The following is a 20,187-nucleotide window of genomic DNA, read 5'->3' on the forward strand; positions in this document are numbered from 1 at the left end:
AAAGGTGACCAGTAACAGGCATAAAACAGAGACAGCTCTGCTGAGAATAGCTCTAGATGATACCTGTATGTTTTCAGGAAGTTGGTCACAATGGGAAGGAGTAAAGCCTGTCTGTCATGAAGCAGAATGCAGTCCTCTAGACTGTCTTGATAGATTCAGAGATTATAGAAGGAATGTACTAAAAGTTTGAAACAGATTGAAAATCTGAAACTGTGTTTGGGCAATTAGTGGAGATGAGCTCGTTTCATAATTAGATCATGCTTTGGTATTTCATGTTGAGATTTCCTTTTCATGTATGACTGCAAAATCAGGTTTTGTTCAAAATGTGTGAGGCCACACCACTTTTATAACAGGAATTGCCATGCAACAGCTAGCTAGATTAGATTTTCTGTGATGTATTTGATGGTAGTTTGTTACAAGCTGATATAGAGGGAAAACAAAACCATACTGGAAAATAAACTTGACAGGTGATGGCATCTGTACCTACTACTTAGAGGTTGGGTTTTGCACATAAGCTTCTTTACCACTTAGACAGTTCTTGGTTCATTTTATGTATTACTTTCAAAAAACAAAAGAAACTACCCATTATATTTTTGTTTCATCATTTACAGTATCCTCAAGTTTTCAATCATCTGAATTTATCAAGAAATGTGGTTCATTCAAATTCTTCAAGATTATCAGTGTCTGTAAATGTCTTCAGTTGTTCTGTTTTTCCTTCTGGATCCTGGCTTTCTAACAATGCAATATGAATAAAATTTATACTGGCCTCTTCCCCACGCAGTAATGAGAATAAAAGTAAATATAATTCAGCATCCAGGGTATATTCCAAGGTTGTTTATTTTGCTTCTTTAATCTGCAAGTGTGTCTTTTCAATATGCTCATTTGCTGGTTTAGGAACTCATTTCAGGGCTCCAAAACATGCATATATGGCATGAAACAAAGAAGGGGAAGTGTCAGAGGAAAAAAATTATTTCTTTGATTATACTTATTTTTGGAGTGGTGGTCTAGCCACAGAGCAAGTGGCACTGTATTTCTTTGTCAACTGCATATTCCAGTTTATTTTGTTGTACCGTTTTCTTGTTGCTTTTTTTTTTGTCCTAAGTTTGTCCTAAGAACCCTTATATCTCTCTTACTGAATTTGCTGAATAACATAAAGCTCTGTGTGTCTCAGGAAAAAAAAAAAAAAATCAAGCTTCTGCAATGACGGGAGCACCTCTGTTAAATGAATGTAAGTAGCAGGTTACTAATGCATGAGGATATTGGAGAAAAGGTATGGGAGAATACGTTCCTAATGCTCCTGATTGATCTGTTAGAAGATTTTACCTTTTCATAATCATCTTTTGGAAGACGTAGTGTTGTTTATGTACACAACCAGATCATGTAGACAAAATACAACATTTAATTGCAAATTTGCTTTACTGCTTACAACTTACCATCCAAGTTTTCTGAAAATTTCTGTTTTTAACAAAGTACTGAATGATAAATATTGAGTTGGAACCTGGATATTTCAATCAGTTTTCATAAATGTGATTTCCTGGTAGAAAAAGTAAGTCTACTTCTTGGTAGGTAGGAACTTTTTAAGACAAATTGCTACTGAGATCACTCTATGTCAGTGATTAGGTACATACCCAAGATGACGCAAACCAGCTTTTGTTAGCTTTTAATGAATATCTATAGAACACCTTTCTTAGTCTCTATAATTGCATTTGAGTGTCAAACAAAATCGACCACTGCACAAAGAGCATTTAAACCATATTTGTAGTAGATGGATTCACATGTAGAGGCAATCAAGTTTTACTCAGAGGAAAACTGCACTAACAGTCCTCCCTTTTCAGTCACTCAACCATAAAGTTTATAGTGGTTGAGACATATTTTTATCTTGTTCAATATAGTTTTGATTGTTTAAAAGTTTCACGGCTTTCTTAACATGATTAGATGAATTTGCTGAATACTCACAGAAGCTTAGGATGACACAGTGTGGCTTACAAGTTTTTCTTGTCGTTCCAGTAGGTGCTGAGATTCTAAGATCTCACTCTGTTTTTGTCTGTTTGTGGTTGGCATCTTCATGAAGTAAAATGCAGTGTTCTTTTCAGACACAAAAGCAGTAGGGGTACCTAGGGTAAAATACTTTTACAAATATTGAGAATTTTTTATATTTGCATTAATGTTGATTCTTGAGGGTTTTTTAGGCTAACAGTATTAAACTTCTGATCTAAAGCTTCAGATAACTTAATAGACTATATCCGGAGCAAATGACTGAGGCATTATTTCAAACTTTGAATTTTGTTCTACTCTTAGGGGGTTCATATGAGTATAAAAGAAAATTGCAGTTTTCAAGTTGAAGTCTTCACTTCTCCCATACATAAATGATGTAATCAGTACTTAATTTTTGGCAGTGTTGTGTGTCAAAGTCAAAGGAAGCAGATTTAGAAGACCAAGGACAGGTTTTTAATTATTGCCAGGAGTTCATTTCAGTGACAAGAGATGTTCAAAGTACTTAACTTTGCAAGATCATCAGTCTCACTGATGTTCAGTTCTTTCATTTCAATGTGCAAAGTTTCTTCCAGTGTTACCTTTGATCATAAAGGATCCTAAGGAACTTGTTATAGTACTTTTAAGATGAGAGTGTGGGGGTTTTTCCATCTTGCTGCTTCATTCCCTTCACTCCTTACATTTTGTTTCAACACTACTTTCCTTCCTTGTTCTGTCCCTTCCTTAGCTATTCGTTGTTTAGTTACTGAACCAGACAAAACCCTCAGCAGTAAGTTAGATCCTTACCTAATTGTAGTTGCAATAGATAACTTTTGATTCCTGTGTAATGAAAGTCTATAGGCTCTATCTTACAGCTAAAATGAACAAGCAAGGCTACTTTTCAGAATTTTTTCAAGTCTAGCAAAACGGTCATCTCATCTATCCACTGCTCCATCCATTAACATGTCCTTTGTAACATTACATTTAATTCTGCTAGTTGGTCACTTTCTGTTACTTCCGGTCTCCTATGAAGAACTATTGTCTTTATCCCTCACAAATAGATATTCACCTAAAGTCCTAATACTCCCAATGTAGAAAGAATGACACATGTAGTTTATGTAAATGTTCCAGTTGCAGAGAATTTCAGAAATGAAATAGTCTAGAAAAATACTTTAAACTTTTTTTTGAAAAAAAAAAAAGCTGATGAAAGTTGTTTCTGTGACAAAAAAACCCTGATTATTTCAGTAAGTTCTCATGCTTACTGCTAACAAAAAATGATCTGTCATGATCTACCACTTTAATGTGAAATGTGTACATTGACATCCATGCAATCAAATGAGTTAGAAATTAATACTAAATCTAATCAATGTTTATGTTTTCAGTCTAGTACTTTTTCAATATAGAATTGCTATGTGAAATAAGCACATTAGCAGATGGGAGCAGGTGGAGTAGGAAAGATGTTTTTGTCAATCTTTGTTGTTACAAACTTTTTAGTAGGTATATTCAATATTTATCAGTAAAAGAAAAATCAGGTTACTTATCAGAAATTCTTGGCTAATAAGATGCTGTTGAAGGTGTGTTTTATTAAGCTGTATTTGTATCCACAGTGTAGCTATTTTGTGTTCATTTGAGTGTATAATATTTTTTTCTTCTTGAATCTTATTGTTTCTTCTTAAGGTGGTCACCAAAGTGAAATATGGCAAATATGTGAATGTATTTTAAAGTTTGAATGCATACACTAAATTTCCAAGTTAATTTTGTTTCATTTTCATTTATGAAGTTTGCATAGCTGAAGTTTATTTTACCTAGAAATTTGCTTGAGTAGGTAGCAAATGCTTGGGCATGGCTGTTTAGCTTTGATTAGATTGAAGAGCATGGAAAAGTGCAAAGAATGTTTAAAATTGTTAGGATGATCTGCATAGGTGAGATCACACTCCAAGCACTGTAAGGGTTTCTTGCTTTTTCTTTTAAAAATACACACAGGTGTAGTTAGATACTTGTTCCTCCTAAAAGTTCCACTGTCTTCATGATTTTTTCTGGGTTTAACTTCCTCTTATGTAGGAATGTACATTCCAGGATAACAGAAAATTATGTTTAGTAAAAAGAGATGCTACTAGAATGTGTATTTGAGTAGAAAGTGGCCATAGTTGCCTTAAGATGAATCCTGGTTCCTAATGCAGATCAATCTACTGTATTCTGCTGGGTTCTTCTCAAGACAATGCAGCAGAGGTTTTCAGATCAATTCAGATCACTTGCTGAAGATGGCATCAGAAAAATATTGGCATCCCTTTTCCATTCTGTCTCTTTTCTTTGGGGTTGTTAGTTCCTATTACATACGTCAATTGACTAAATCTTATTTCTTCATGAAAAATGGTTTCAAGAGTAAAACTGTCCATCCTGTAGGCTGAATTTGCATATAGTCTTATGGGTGTAGGAATTCGGTTTTCTTTTGTTCCTCTTCTTTAGTGTCTTAGTCCATTCATACATTAACCCAATTTAATCAACAGCTCAGCTATAGGCTTCTGTCTCTTCACTGACTCTTGACGTAATAAATAATCCACATCATTTATTGCTGTGTTTTTTTCTGATGAAATAATCAGCAGTTTTAAAAATGTAGGGATAAAGCAATCTTCTTGTTGGTCTTTTCTTATTAAACATTTAATGATGGTGTAGCAAAGTTCAGTGCCAGATGTTAAAGGAGAGATAGCTGATGCTATTTTAGAACAAAAGGGTTTAATTCACCCTTGCATATCCATGTATTCAAAGGCACAAAGATACATGCATTCAGTAGTCTGTCCAGAATCCATATGTGTGTACCCAGCTGGTCTGGTCAGGATAGCTTGAAATGATGGAGAGGATGTGGAGCATCAGCTATGACCTTCTCCATAACTTCTCTAGCATCCTTCTTATTCCAGTATCTTTAGGTCAATGTTGGATGCATCTTCTGTACTCTTTAGAACCTGACAGTAAAGGGAGTATTTGTCTCTCCATCTGGTTCCACCTCTTGAATATGTTAGATTTCCTTGCTGTACTGTGTTCTCCTTATGTAAATGTGCTCTTTATCATTCTGATTTCATCTCAACAGTTCAACTCTGTTTTGGTCTGTAAATCATTTTAGGTTGTCTGATTTTACTGCTTGGGTATCCCCAGAAGCTGCATGAAGTGCTGTGAACTAAATGAACTACCAGTCTGCATGCCATCAACATTTTCCCTCCTCTATGCTTTCTGGTGCTTCCCCATCCATACATGTCTTTCCTATCTGCATGCCATCAACATTTTTATGTTCCTTCCTCTATGCTTTCTGGTGCTTCCCCATCCATACATGTCTTTCCTTTTCTCTGCCACCCTTAATATGTCTGTTAGACATTCAAGCAGGGTTCTTATGCTGGTCTATATTACCTTGCTATTAAAATATGTCACAGTTTGATATCGTATCATCCTTCTACAGTTTTGCATCATCATCATCATTATCTGCATTTCATGCACATCTATGCTGGTTTTGGCTGGTTTGAGCTGGTTTGAGGCTACACAGCACTGCAGCAAGCAGCAAAAGCAAAAGGCAGCCACTAAGGAGCACTAGACATACACAGTCAGGCAAGTGAGCCCCATGACAATCACAGGAGTCTGCTGATTATTAGTTGAACAGAAATAACAGCCATAAATTCGATCTAGCACATTTCAATCAAATCTGTCATTGTCTCAAATGCTTTGAGCCCTATGTATGGTGCCAAAAGACTCTTGCAGTTTAACCCCAGCCTGGCAACCAAGCCCCCTGTAGGTGTTCACTTTCTCCCCAGCCAGTGAGATGGGGAGAGAATCAGAAGAGTAAAAGCAAGAAAACTTGTGGGCTGAGATAAAGACAGTTTAATAGGGAAAGCAAAAGCACACATGACCGAAGCAACACAAGGAATTATTTCACTGCTGGCCATGGCAAGCATGAGATCATCAGCCATCTCCAGGAGAGCAAGGCTCCATCACTTGCAACAGTTGTTTGGGAAGACAAACACCATCATTCCAAATGTCTCCACCTTCCTTCTTCCCTCAGCCTTACATGTTGAGCATGACCCCATATGGGAGGGGATATCCCTCTGGTTGGGATCAGCTGTTCCAGCTGTGTCCCAACCCCAGTTTTGGTGCACCCCTAGCCCATTTGCTGCTGGGTAAGGAACAGAAAAGGCTTTGATGATGTTGCCAGAACTGCACAGCAGTAGAAAAACCATCTCTGTATTGTTGACTGTGTTTGCAGCAGAAATCCAAAGCATAGACCTGTGCCAGCTATTGTGAAGAAAATTGTCTGTACCCCAGCCAAAGCCAGCACAACAGGCACTGAAGGTAGTCTAGCAGTAGGCAGTTATGTGTTCCCAGGAGCCAAAACTGATATTTAGGCTAATGAAGCTCTTTCAAGGCATGCGTGTTCCAGTGATTAATGTATCATCTGCAGTAAAAGTTTCATCACAAAAGTAACATCTATCTGATGCAAGATGTGAGAGAGAAACAAGAATTTGAAGCACAGATATTGATTTTCTTGTGATGTAAATATGCAATTCACTTCAAGTAGTACAGGCTTTAGCAAGCATACTAATAGTTTCTGCAGACCATTTTCACCTTTGGAAAGAGTTTTAGGAAATAGAGTTGAAAGCAAATGGCACCTACTGGTTCTATGATCTTAACTCCTATTTTGAGCAATATCTGATATTATTTAACATTATAATATTGGATTATAATATGTGATACCATCAAAGATAAGCAAACTAAGTTTTTCCCTTCTGCACAGCTGTGTCAAACTTTGTTTTATAATCTCACTGTCTTATTGGTCAGTCTGCACTCAGTTGTCTTTTTGCCTTTTAACTTAAATAGGCCAATCATTTCTTGTATTCTTTCCTTAGCCAGAGTATCCAGATTTTATTTTCGTTAATGAACTAAGTCAAGCTCCCTCATTTTTGTCCTTTAAAACAAACTCATTCCAAAGTCTTTCATGCTGAAATTAATTGCCCCTAATTGGATCACCAATTTAGTTTCATTTTAAAAGGAAAAATATATATTATCTCTTTATAAGGGGCATTTATGAATAGGGTAGAATTTGATTTCTTCAATTAGTTTTCAACAGTATATTTGCTTCTTTGAAATGAGAGGAAGTATTTTTTTCTATTTCTATTGCTTCCACACCATCATTGTATGTTATTGGATATGAATTTCTGTAGGCATTTATTGATATTTACATTTACTGAAACCTACATACATTTCAGTATGTTCCTTTTTATTTAAACTAGCAATAGTGGAGAACGTCTATATAGAAAAAGTCTATGAAAAACAGGGAGCCTTAGATATTTCTCTCCAATGCCGGTGTTGGAAACAGGGCCTCCCACTTGATTACCTTACAGTAGATTTATGGAAATCATTCTGTAAGAAACAGTAACAGGTTTAGCAAGATTTCAAACCAGCTGCTGGCTTTTTTTCAAATTTGCACCACCACCCATCGCAATTTATTTCTTAAGACTGTTTTTTTTCTTTTATATGTGGTTCTTAAAAATGTGAGGAGCACTTTTTAGCAAGGAGTTCTTCCGTGTTTGCATGGCAGTCCTTTGCAACACAGTGTTTGCTTTGTAAGTTTGCAGACAGCTTCATTGGACAATGGTTTCACTCAACAGCACTGTTAGTGTGGACAAAAATTGACCTTGGCTATTTACCAGGTTATTGTTAGTACTTGGCCACTTAAAGGTCATATTGTTTTAAGGTTCTGCAAAGTGAGTTACGCACCAAATCTTTCCACCTTAGCTTAATCTTCTGATGTTGTCATCTCACTGCTTTAATTGTTTCCTGTGGCTTTAGTGGATACACCCTTTTCCAATATCCTCACCAACCCTTCCGCTCCTCTTTGATTATTGAACTCCTTAGGATGTATAAATGTGAGGAAATCCATGTGACAAGATGTGTTTACACAGATTTTTCAAACACAGCCCTGTCTAGTCAAAAGGATAAAATACAGGCTGTTACAGATATTTGAAAAGTAAACCTTAAAGGCGCTTGTCCTCTTCCCTTTAAAGTCCCACTGCCCCATCTGTTTTCAGAAAGGTGACATCTTCCTCGTTGCACTGAGCCCCAGGGCAAACATCTCTCCCTTAATTTTGGTGCTAGAAGTGGTCAAAGAGAGCAGATATTTGCTTTATAACCCTAAAGAGAGCTGCTTTGTCATCTACCTGTCCCATCACCAGGTCACTTCTAAGTGATTTTGCAGTGCAACAGTTTTCTCCACAACCGTGAGAGTATCTTTGATGGGAGCTGGCTTAGTGTTTAAAAGTGTTTAAAGGACAGTGTCCACCACTGTATGTGCTATAACCCTGTATCTGCTGCAGCTTCTAAAACTTAAGTTCAGCTCAGGACAGCAAAGCAAAATAGCACATTCAGAAGTGAATTGTCAGTTTGGAAAAGGTATATAAAAAGAATACAGAACTTCACCACCCAGGACTAGAATGTTTGGTTTGGGTTTTTTTCCTTTTTTTCCTTAAATATGACCTTTCCTGCTTGCCAAGATAGATTTCTGATATGAGGAATAGGTGTTTGGGTTTTGAAAAACTCTACCAGGAGCACGAGGTGTGAATTCTGCTTTCTTTTGTAGGGAAGCTAGAGAATCACTGAGGCTGCAGGCATAGGTGAGGAGGAAAATGTGCCAGCAGACAGTGAAAAAATGATCAAATGAGTCTGAAATCAGAGGATTGAAAGTACTGAATTTTCGAGGAGAAATTGGATGTAAAGGTTGAATGGTAAAGGTCTGATACAGACCAAAGCAATGTTTGTGGCTCTGGAGTGCAGAGACTGCAGGACTTGGAGTGTTTGAAGAAGAGTAGGAAGTAGCTTGGATGCAGGAGGTAGCAACAGTATTGTGAGAAAAGGAAGGGCTGTGGTAGGAAGTGTCTGAAAGGCAGCATTGAGCAGATAGAAGAATTTGCAAAACTTAGCTGTGACAGGAGAGTTGTCCAACTGTTCGCTTTATAGTGACAGTAAGGACCAAGCTCTCATATGCCCAGATCTCTAGTTTGAATGAGATTTAGGACATTCAGTTGCTACAAATAGAGGCACACTATGTAATGTTTGTATTTATTGTAGTCTGTCTTTCCCTAGCTGTGCATTTACCTATCGACTTTTAGATTTTATTTCTGAACATTAAATTTCACTGAAGTCAATAGATATTTTTAAAGAACTGACAATGTTTGTGTAAAATTACCAGTGTACAAAGTCTCTTGTGTAAGGGCATGGCTACATTATCTTTGCCATTATGTGTGTTAACAGAGCATTTGATCTAGTGGTGATACGAGTTTGAAAACAGTAAGAAAATTGCCATACTTTTTACCATTGCTTGTTCCACCTGCACTGTGTTTATTCCTACATCTGCACATGGAACAGTGTGAGTAGTAGTGCCTATTTAGAAAAAAATAAATTGTGGGTAGTGTGAAAAGAATTCGAGATGGTGTGTTCAATGATGTTTTATTGGCATCCATTAGCATTCACGTACATTACGCTTTTGTTTAACGTTATCAAAAATGCAGCAACCTTAATAAAACTTCTATGCCAAACTGTGGTATAATGCACAGACATGAATATGTTTATTGGTTGAGAATGTATGTTATTGTTATAGGAGCCTGTATTCCCTTTGTTTGAAATATTCCCCATTTATTTAAGAAGCCCCCTCTAATTGGTGTTTGCCTGCTGTAAAATCGCAGAAGTAGAAATACTGTCAAGTGCAGATCTATTTTTAATGCATGGATGTAAAAGTTATACATAATGCATTTTTTAACTTAAATTGATTTGCTGCTATATTAAAAATGTATTAGGCTCTTTGTTAGCAGTTGAAACTGCTCGCTTGATGTAGAACATCATTCTTAGCAGCAAAGAGAATTCAAGTTGAAGTTTGGATTTGTGTCAGAATTTTCCACTCTTGATTAGGCAAGTAAGGGTTATAAATCATGCCACCTAGACCAGTATTGTATTAGATAATATTTGGAAGTTGACAGTCACTGTTCCCACCATCAAAGTTGTTCAGAAGTAACATGTAATTACTTCACTAATTAAAATTACTTCTTGCCAGACATGGAATATTTACAGTTTCTTTTTTTCTTACTTAGATGTCACTACCCTTCACTTTTTTCAGTTTGTTGCATACCTTGAACTCGATTAATGTTCTTTAGGGTCAGAAAATGCATTTTCCATCTTCATAAGTGTAAATCTCCTTTGGATTCAGCTCCCTTATGTAATCTGGCCAATACATAAGATTTTTTGCTCCTGGCCAGCTGATGTGAAATCATTGCCAGTTGAGTTACTTTTGAGATCTGTTTCTCTGTTAATATGAACTCTGTGAGAACTTGTGTGAGAGATTTCAAGAACATTTATTTGGAACATAATGGTATAATAATATGCATAGTATAGCTTTTGTAGTTTCTCTTCATCAAGTGGACCCCCTTCTCTTACTGAATGCACTTTATCAGGTGGAGAAATCTCCAAGCTTTTGATAACAAATTCCTGATGGCCTCTAAATATCCCTGTTTTTTATATGTTGTATTCTTTCAGAGCCCCTTCATGTGGGGGCTGTTTGAATATATGCTGACTCATATTTAATTTCTCTTCTCATATGGTTTAATGTTTTTATCTTCTTAATGCATTTATCTTTAGGATCATTTTCATATTTTTTTATACATCCACCTACCTTTTCACTGAATCACAAAACACCTCTTTAAGCTTGACTGGAGCTTATCCTATTGTTTTTATTCTATATTTTTCCTTGATTAGTTGAATGGCCCTTGGGGAAAAAAAAATAAAAGCAATTTCAGGGTATATTGTGGAATTCTGCTGAAGGAGGTGAACCAAAGTAGGAGCATCACATGTGCAGTTTTGTTCTAGATTTTCAAAACTGATCATCCTTTTCTCAGCATGATGCCCTGCACTTTGAGATAAAACAGTAACAGGAAGGAAATAATGGCAGGTAAAACTGAAAAAGCAAGGGAGGTCATATTTTCTCATTGAATGTACAACTTCATAAATATTTCATAACAGCATGTGGACTCACATGGACAAATATGATGCAAGCAAGTTTCATGAATTGGTATTGACAGAGGATATTCTCTCCATTGCACATCCTCTAAGGCAGCTAGGGAGCAAGGGAACTTCGAGCTAAATGCAATAGGAGGCAATGGCTAGAAACTGACAGGGACTATGTTTGTGGAAGGAAACAGAAAATGCTTGTCATTACAAGTTGTCAGGGATATGTGGTATAACATACCTGCCAAAAGATCTCTTTGCAGACTCCATGATATTCCACAAGTAATAATAATGGTTTTCTTTATTCATTCTTTATTTTTGATCTCTGCATCAGTAATCAAGTGGGAGAACAGTTATGTTTTTCTGATGTGTACAGAAAATAATCTGAACTTGATTTGGATGCTGTGTAGTATAATATCTTACTTTTGGTTATCATAATTCCACCATTGCGTGCCTAGATAATCAAATAAGGTATCTGACACCTTTTTAAACTATTGCTGTAAAAAATTTCTGTTGTGAGTTTTGCATTTATTCTATTTCAGAATTAAGTAATTTAATCATATCAAAAAGATGTTGTCATTATGAACCACAATCCTGTCATAATGAACCAAAATCCTGTTGCCCAGGATTTTGGAAAAAAGTCTGACAGAGGTTTGGCTTTTTGGTGAATGTGGATGGGAAAACACTTTTCTGAAAGACTTGGGTCCTGCAAAATTCCAGTTTCTTTGTCAGAATGACTTTAGGGCAGCACAAATAGAATATATTATCAGAAGGGAGAAGGAGTCTAAGATGGATAGTGTTAAATGTTTGAGGCTATTCCTCCTGTTGTGGAACTGTTTGTTTCAATAAATCCAGCAAAGACAGAGTCTCAGATTAGGTAATTGTTCAGAGCTGTTCTTCAATTATGACAAGTATAAATGGTAGATTAGATATGTATTTAAGGTTAGGTCTTCTAAATTCTGTTTTCTGAAGTAAATCAAGGATGAAGATAACAGGTTCATTTTTCATGTGCTCTGTTAAGTAGAGGTTCATTTTTGAATCAAGATAACAGGTTCATTTTTCATGTGCTCTGTTAAGTAGAAGGTAGTGGAATAACACTGAAACCATATGTAAAACATCCTAGAAAACATTTTCTGTTCTCTCATCTTCTAACAAATACATTAACCATATTTGAGCATTACTCTTTGCTCACTCTTTGGTTCTGGTTTCCTTGCTTCCTAAGTTTTCTTCCACTGGCTTCCTATCTCATTCTACTCCAACTGTAACTCCACTTTGTTCTTCAGATATAAAGTAGGGATAGCTGTAGCTAATTTTTAGCTGTTAACTCCCTGCTGTTATTCCATTGTGAATAAAAAAAGGGATGTAAATAAAATGCATTTATGACCTGTCAATGCATTATACTCTCCTAGTTTCCTGGAATGTTCCCTACACAGCACCCTTCTTCCTTCTTTACATTAAGTATCTTCATTTATCACCTTCAGACCCTTCAAAACCTTTGTCACCTTTGAACCCTTAGGATTTTCAGGTAACATTTTTCCCATAATGACTTGGTTTTGCTCCTGCCTCATTTTTTTTAATCCACTTACGTAGCTTGTGTTGTGGCATAGATATTTTTGATTTAAATCATTTACACACATTTTTCATCATAATCTTTTCTACTTACCAATGTTCATCTGTCATGGGGTTCTTGTGTTGGCTGAGTTTCTGAAAAACAAGGAATATATAATCCATGCCATTTTCTTAATTATAACTTCTAGATCTTCCTACAGTTGACCAAAGAAAGATAAGGATACACCTGAATTCCTTTCTGTGGTATTTGCCATGAAAAAGATATAGCTTTTATTCTTTCTGTCCCTTGCCTTCTTGGTAATACGCCATTTAATTCCCAGAACAGATATAGTATAGCTTGTACAATACTCATGTAATTCTGATTCATCCCTTGAGAAGCATTCAAGTTGCACTCTGCAATATTCCTGTAGAAAACATGCTGTCATGTATATTAACTGTGCCATGGATGTAAAGCAAGACTTAAACTTAGACTATCTCCTTCTAATTTATATATGCAAGCATTTAGAACTTCAGTGCTCACAGTGTACACATTGTGTATGTATTTCTACGTATATTTTGAAGAAAGACTAAATAATATTAGATATATGTATCTGTAATATCTCCAGTCTCATTTCTAACTGAATTCTCGACCTTCAGAACAACTAGAGCAGCTACAATTGGTGAGTAATGCAAGAAAAACTTCTTCCCTTAAGGGCAGTGCATATTGCTGTCACAACTTTTCCTCAAGTTTCTGTGTTGTGTAGCACTTTTCTTAATGCCCTAGTTCCATGTCATTATAAGCATTTATTTTTTTCCTATTTCTCATTTTTCAAACAAACCTAAATTTATTATTCATTTAAAAGTTTCAAATTGATAAAATGAATTGCAGTTCTACAAGATTGTGTCTTATTATTGGTATGGTAGTACCTAACCAGGATGTTGGGGAAAGCATCTTTGCTCTAAATACAATGTTTTTTGTTCAGATAAGGATATTTTTCCAAATTGAGTTGCTCTTTTTTTCTCAGTTAGGAAATACAAAGCTAATATGTAGTAACTCAGTTACAACTGCATGTGTATACAAATACAACTATTTTAGATGAATGTGTCTCCTAAAGGAGACATAGTTTATCTAAGGATGGCTGTTTCTTTGTGGTCTGTATACTAGTATTGATTGATTTTCTTGGTGTCCCATGATAGCAGTAGTGTGACAGTGTTTCACCTGAGAGTTCAAACTGGATGCTATTTTAATGCTGTAAGACCAGGGATGGAAAGCAAAAATTAACATAAATGTTTCCAGTGTATTTTGCTAATGGACATCCTATCAGAATTAAACACTTAAATTGTTAAGATATTGTTTAGTTGAATTTTTTTCTTAAGAATCAAATACAAATAAAAAACCCAAACACTCAGTTGACTGTTTTTTGAAGAGGAATTTCTCTGTTTTGCATGGGTCAGGCAAACCAAACAGGACAATTGAACTTGTGCCTTGCTAGTGTGCTCCAGAGAGCACAAAGCATAGTTGAATTTCCATGGTTCATTCAATCTTTGGCTTCCTTGCTGAGTTTTCTTAAAGACAGTTACTGTGATTTGAAAAGGTTCACCTCAGTTGTGTGGGATTTTGTTTTTGTTAAGATAATAAGAACTTACAGTTCAGTCTTGGCTCAGACTAGTAGGTTGTCACTAAAATAATTTTTGTTATCTTCTTCCTCTCTGCTTCAAATGACACATGTTCACTTTACTGGTAAAAGAGGTATATTTACCAGATTAAGAATTTCTGAAAATAACTTTTGCTGTAAATGAATGTTTTATTTTGCATGCTTCTAAAAATATGAAGCCTTTTGAGCAGCCACCTCATTTGTTTCGTCCATCCTCTGCATCATCTAGGAAAAAACATATATAATAAAGGAAAAGTAATCAGATGGGAGACATTGGGGGTCATATACACAGATATTTAAATATTTTAAATAAAAATCTAATATTGGTCTGGCATTAAAATTTTCTGGTTGGGCAGCATAATTTTTAACTGGGAATCTTGACAGCAGTGGCTAAAATCTCTAGGCCTGGGTCAATAGGAATCTGTATTGCATTCTGTCAGGTATCAGTCATGATACTTGCAGGCTCCCAGTTACAGCATATTCTGCTCATATGAATTATAGAAGGTATAGGGGGTTTTTTATTCAGTTAGAGTTTTAGAATTTCATTATTCTTAATATCCAAATCAGATAAGTAACATGTATTCTTTCAAAAATGTTAGTGAATTCAGCATGTAACATATGTGCCAGATTGGTAATATACTGAGAAAGAAGTGATCAGCAAAGCAAGTTTAAAATGCTATGAAATAGCGTCATTTATTCCAGAAATTAGAGTCTGTGTCTTTGTCCTCTAGAGGTGTCTCAGAGAGTCAAATTGATGTCTTGCATGTACTGCTAACTGATTGTGTGGAAATTTTTTTAAGTTCACTTTTTCTTTATTCTTCTGTCTTTTTTACCCATCTTCCCCCATTGTAGCAAATTAGACGGCCGGATGAAAGCAAAGGAGTTGCTAGTAGAGTTGGATCCCTCAAAGTAAATATGTTTCTAACATTTATTTTGCAAGTTTTCTTCTATAGCCTACACTTTTCCTTTTGAAGGGGGAGGTGTGGGGAGGGAGGGAAGGGGCTTTTCCATTTCTCACCATCACATCATTTTTATTTCAGTATTCTTATTGCTGTTGGGTCACATTTTGTTTGTTTCTGTGCTACACATAGAACAACCTATTGGAGGCAGGCTGCCAGTTAGGTAGCTTTGGGTGTCTCTAGAAATGAGAAATAGTAACAACCTTTTTAAAGTGCCTGTAATTTGGTGATCATGATTAAACCACTTCTCTGATCCGCCTGTTACATAGAGAAGTGATTTATTCATCTTCAAACTACTGCTTCCCATCTTGAAACATAATTAAACTTTTACAGTCTTCACACTTTCTGCATTTAATTCTGCAAAAGACCATTTCAAGAGAGTTGGATATTTAAAATACGTATGTATATAGCCTTTATATTAGAAAAAAAATCAAAGTTGATAAAGATCAAATGAAAGATATTCACAGGAGACTAATAAGAATGGAGCCACTGTTTTGCTGATAGTTAGTATCTTCTGCCTTTTAATTTTGTATAAACATACACAAATATTGAGATTGCTTAACAGAACAGGCAGATATCTAAACCAGTACCCACCAAACAGTGTTACATCCTGATAAATTGTTTTGAACCAAGATGCTGATCATATGCAGTCCAAGCCATTTTGATCTCAAGAGTTGCCTCTATTTCAGCTATCCAGTTTTTCTCATTTCTCCTACTTTATTTCCTTTTAGCACTTTCTCAACCACTAATTATTTTTTTCTTCTGTATTTTCCTTGCCTTTCCTGTCTTCTTGGTTTATGATCTTTTGTTTTGGTTTTGTATGTAAGTGTATTGCATTTGTTCCAGGACAAGCCATCCTCTCTGTTCTCTAACACTGTTCTACAGCTACTCTTTGTGACAATGTTATTTCACTGAGCACAAAGGGGAGGGAAAGGATTAATTATGCACCTCTTTCCAGTAATGCCTCCATTTAAATGGAAAAAGAAGCCAGTTGCTACTTGTTTATACAAGTTCTAGCTAGAGGCATCTCTAGCATTCCTCACTGTCTGTGAGGCTTTATCTTTTCATCCTGTATTTTAGGAAGATGTTTTAATTACAGTGTAGATGAGAAGAGCAGTGTACATGAATGAGGCTCTGTTTCAGGGGAGACATTCAGGACCACTGAATTCATATGAATAAAAATACAAGACAGCCACAGCTTCTGTGCTGTTTTTGAAAATTCTGTTCATGATTGCAGTGACCGTGCAATTTGAGGCATCAGTCATCACATACAGATCTAGATGCATAATGCATGCATATAGGCAGAAGATGTAGCTTATTTAGATGGTGGGTTTCACCTGTTTTTATGAAGACCCATTGATAGCTCATTTTGAATTAATATTTCTTTATCTGATTTAATGCCATGACCTAAAATATATATGTAGACAGAAAATCTTCCTTATAGAAAATGGGAAATCCTAATTGAGGATCCCAAACATATTCATTTTATGGAAATAAAAATAATATTTTAAATATTGTATTTTAATATAATAAAATGTGTTTTATTAAATAAAATATTTTTCATAAAAATTATTTTATGGAAATAAATTCTAGAATAGCCTTACTAATAAATAAGCAAAAAAACCCCCAACAATATAGCAGAAATTCAGTAGCTTTATAGTTCCCTTGATTTTTCTTTTTTTTTTTTTTTTTGCCTGTAGTAAAAAAAGAGCCATGTTAAGCAAAGATATCTTGCATCCAGATTCCAAGTTGACTGAGCCTTGTATGTCTGTGTTGTTCAAAGCACTTTGATGCCTTGAAATGTTTTGGCAGAGGCAGTGAGAAATGTATTATGCTATGGTTTATTAAAAACAAAACAAAAAATAACCACAAAAACAAAGAGCAAAAGAAAAATTAAGGAAAAACAACTTGACAAGAGAACAGGTTGCTTTGTCAATTCATTTTCTGATGTTTACATGTAGCTCCATCAAAAGCTGGAGGAGCTCAGAGATCACCCAGAAGGCAATGTCAAAGGATGCTCTGAGTAAATGTACAGTTTCACTCAGTGATCTGATTTTTTTAAAAAACTTCTGCTGCCTGGTAACACCAAATCTGGTTGGTTTGTCTTCTCATCTCCATCTTTTTCCTTTCTCTCTCTATTTCTTCCTTTGTGTTTTCTTTATTTTCTAGCTGTAGTTTCATTTTAATGTATGTGAGAAACCTGACCTGATTGACAGAGTTTGTTGTAAAGAATATCCTCCTGCATTTTAATGAGTGCTAATCAAACTGCTTGACTTTAAAGAAACTAAAAAATAATTCCTTTCCAAAATCAAAGTTGCATATCTAAAAGTTTCCTGAATATTAAACTTAGCAATGAATAAAACATATAGCCTTAATTTAAAGAATAAAAATACCTTCTGCCAGTGATAGTCTTAACTGAACCAAAAACTGTGGCTGATATAAGGTAACCCAAAAGCATATAGGTTCACATGTACCTCTGTCTTTGCCATTAATCTTTTCGGGTCCCTGTTTTATCTCACAAAATAGGTCAATATTTGGTTGAATGACAGCTATGCAAATTTTGCGCTTTTTTTTTTAGCAGACTAATGCAAAAAATACGGCAGCATGTTTCTTCTGTGTCACATTTGTTCTTTAATGAAAAAAAGTTGTGAAAAAAGAATTAGGATCTAATATATCAGTCATGACACCCTGTAAAAGTCACGCAATTTTCACAGAAATATTTAATAAAGCAAATCAAATCCAATATAACAACAAAGACAGCAGTATCTCTTGTTTAGTAGTTCACTTCATAAATTAAGAATAGCTTTTCAGCAATTCTATGTAGAAGTGTCTTTAAGCCACGTATTTTGCATAAAATGAAAATTAGGAAAAAGTTTGCAGCAGAGTAAATGTGAAAGTTAATAACACTTTATCCATTTGCACATCTGTCCACTGAAGGGTCACTCAGTAATTTCTTTAGATTCATGTCCTCTGTGTCTTCCATACACTATGATTGTTGTCATTCTCAGAACTACCATTCTAATGCATAATCCACTAAGGTCATACAGTGCAAGATAATTTTTCTAGTGAAAATGATTTGATAATTTTTGCCCCTTTTGGGTGCTTTTGCATATACAGTTGATTACTGCTTATTGTCAAGTAGAAATTCTTGACTTTATAATATTTTACAGGTCAAATACAAGGAAATTGAGCTGCTAACATTTTCAGTTTCCTGTAAAATAAATTTGATTAAAGGACAGTATCTTCATCCTGGCAGATCTTTTAGGAATAAAGTTTTGGGGGAAACTGTCATATTTTAGATTTGGTGATAACACACAATCAAGACAAAGCAAGTTCTTTTGCACTACTTATTGTTAAATTCCTGATTTAGTACTTAAAAATAAATGTAAAGCCAGAAAAAAAAATGCCATGAAACATGGTACTACAAAAAAAGATGCTCTAATCATACATTATTTCACAGAGTGTCACATGGGGAAAGATTTCAAACTAGAAGCTGTGACTACATTAGCCATGGCAGCATGACAACATGAGTTGTCATGAAATTGTCCTGTTCCTCTGTGCCACTTTATTTGTTATTTCATGACCATATCCTCCATTATGGAAGTCAGTCAAGTTAATACGGAATGTAAGTAAGTAAATGAAGAAATACTCCATATATTCTGCATGTGCCTCTAAGTCTCCTAAAACAAGCAGAACACATTGCTAAAATTTGCTGCTTTGTCACTGCTCCTCTGATTCATGCAGGAATAATGGATGTTCTGGATAACAGCATTTTAAAAGACAATATACAGATGGCTGATCAAAGAGAAGAAATAGTGAACAATTGGAGAAAAAAAATTATGGCTCTGTTAATAGTTAATTTTAAAAATAATTTTCATTTTTTCCATACTGCTTTTGGAAAGGGTTTTAGATGTAGGTTTTTGATACTTCTACAATGTGGCAAAAGTATTGAATGGTATGGGAGGGGGAACATGTAGTATCTGATGGCCAGCCCTGGAACTGAAAACAAAATGCTATTGCACAATACCATTAAGGTGGAACCTTTTTTCCAGAATGAATTGCAAAGACATTCTTTCCAGATTGAGTTCAAAGGCCGTTGAAAATTTGTGGAGTATAGTTCCAAAGCTTCTGACTATTGCTGTTTCTATGTATGTAGCTGCTGATATGTAAAAAAATGCTGTGATGATTCTTGCTGATCATGAATTCTTTGGATCCTCACCTACAGAACTGAGGCCAGTGGTTTTTTCCATGCTGTTGAAAGACAAACCATGGGAACAATGGCTGGACATTATTTATGAAAATCTTGATTAGAGCCTCATCCAAAAGTCTTAGGTGAATAGCTGCACCCCTGTTCTGAACAAAAGCACACCTTGCCTTTCTTAGGAAGATTTTAAAGCTGTATTTCTAGAAACATTTTTTGCTTTGTCAGAAGAGGACTTTTTTTCTTTTTTTTCTCTAATTATGAAATAGACTGTTTAAGAATAACAGTTGATTTCTTAAAACTGCATTTTTCAGTCTTGCTGTTTGTCTGAAGGAATTTTCTATTTTTGTCTTAATCCTTCTGCAACACATCTCAGTTTAAGAAAACATTTAATCAGTTGAAGAAAATTCTGAGTGTGTGTGAATATTTAAGATGATGTGAACTGATTCAAATTTCCTTAGCGATGTTATCAAGAAGAGCAAATGAAATACAGAATGCCAATAAAAGTTGTCTATTTAATGGAGACATAATTTAGCACAGACCAATATGACTGTAGAAATTTCCTGGAAGGGATATTTTCTATTTCAATGAAAAAATATTACATACACATTTGAAATGGAAAAATATTCTTGAAAGACTTCTTATGAATACTATGTCCTCTGCTCAGTCCGTCATATACCTAAGTCAGCAAGTGGCCACTAACAACCTGTGTGGGAATCCTTACTGGATTCATCTTTACCACAAATGTATCCAAACCGCTGTATAGTTTGTTAAGTCTAAGGAAGCTTTGCTAAAGCTTCTGATAATTCTCCCCCTGATAATT

General features: G+C 35.3%; 1 protein-coding gene across 21 annotated transcripts in view; it reads left to right on the forward strand.

Moving 5' to 3' along the window:
- GPHN (gephyrin) overlaps positions 1-20,187 on the forward strand; it is a 268,213-nt gene that overhangs the window by 181,293 nt on the left and 66,733 nt on the right. For 15 of the 21 annotated variants that reach the window (XM_039704734.1, XM_039704736.1, XM_039704738.1 and 12 more), the window contains one exon: positions 15,057-15,113. The exons of the other annotated variants lie outside the window; for them this stretch is intronic. In XM_039704734.1, coding sequence (XP_039560668.1) covers positions 15,057-15,113 — 57 coding nt within the window. The remainder of the gene's footprint in view (positions 1-15,056; positions 15,114-20,187) is intronic. 21 annotated transcript variants of the gene reach the window in all.

The sequence above is a fragment of the Passer montanus genome, unplaced genomic scaffold, assembly GCF_014805655.1.
Source record: "Passer montanus isolate IOZ18808 unplaced genomic scaffold, ASM1480565v1 scaffold18, whole genome shotgun sequence".
NCBI lineage: Eukaryota > Metazoa > Chordata > Aves > Passeriformes > Passeridae > Passer > Passer montanus.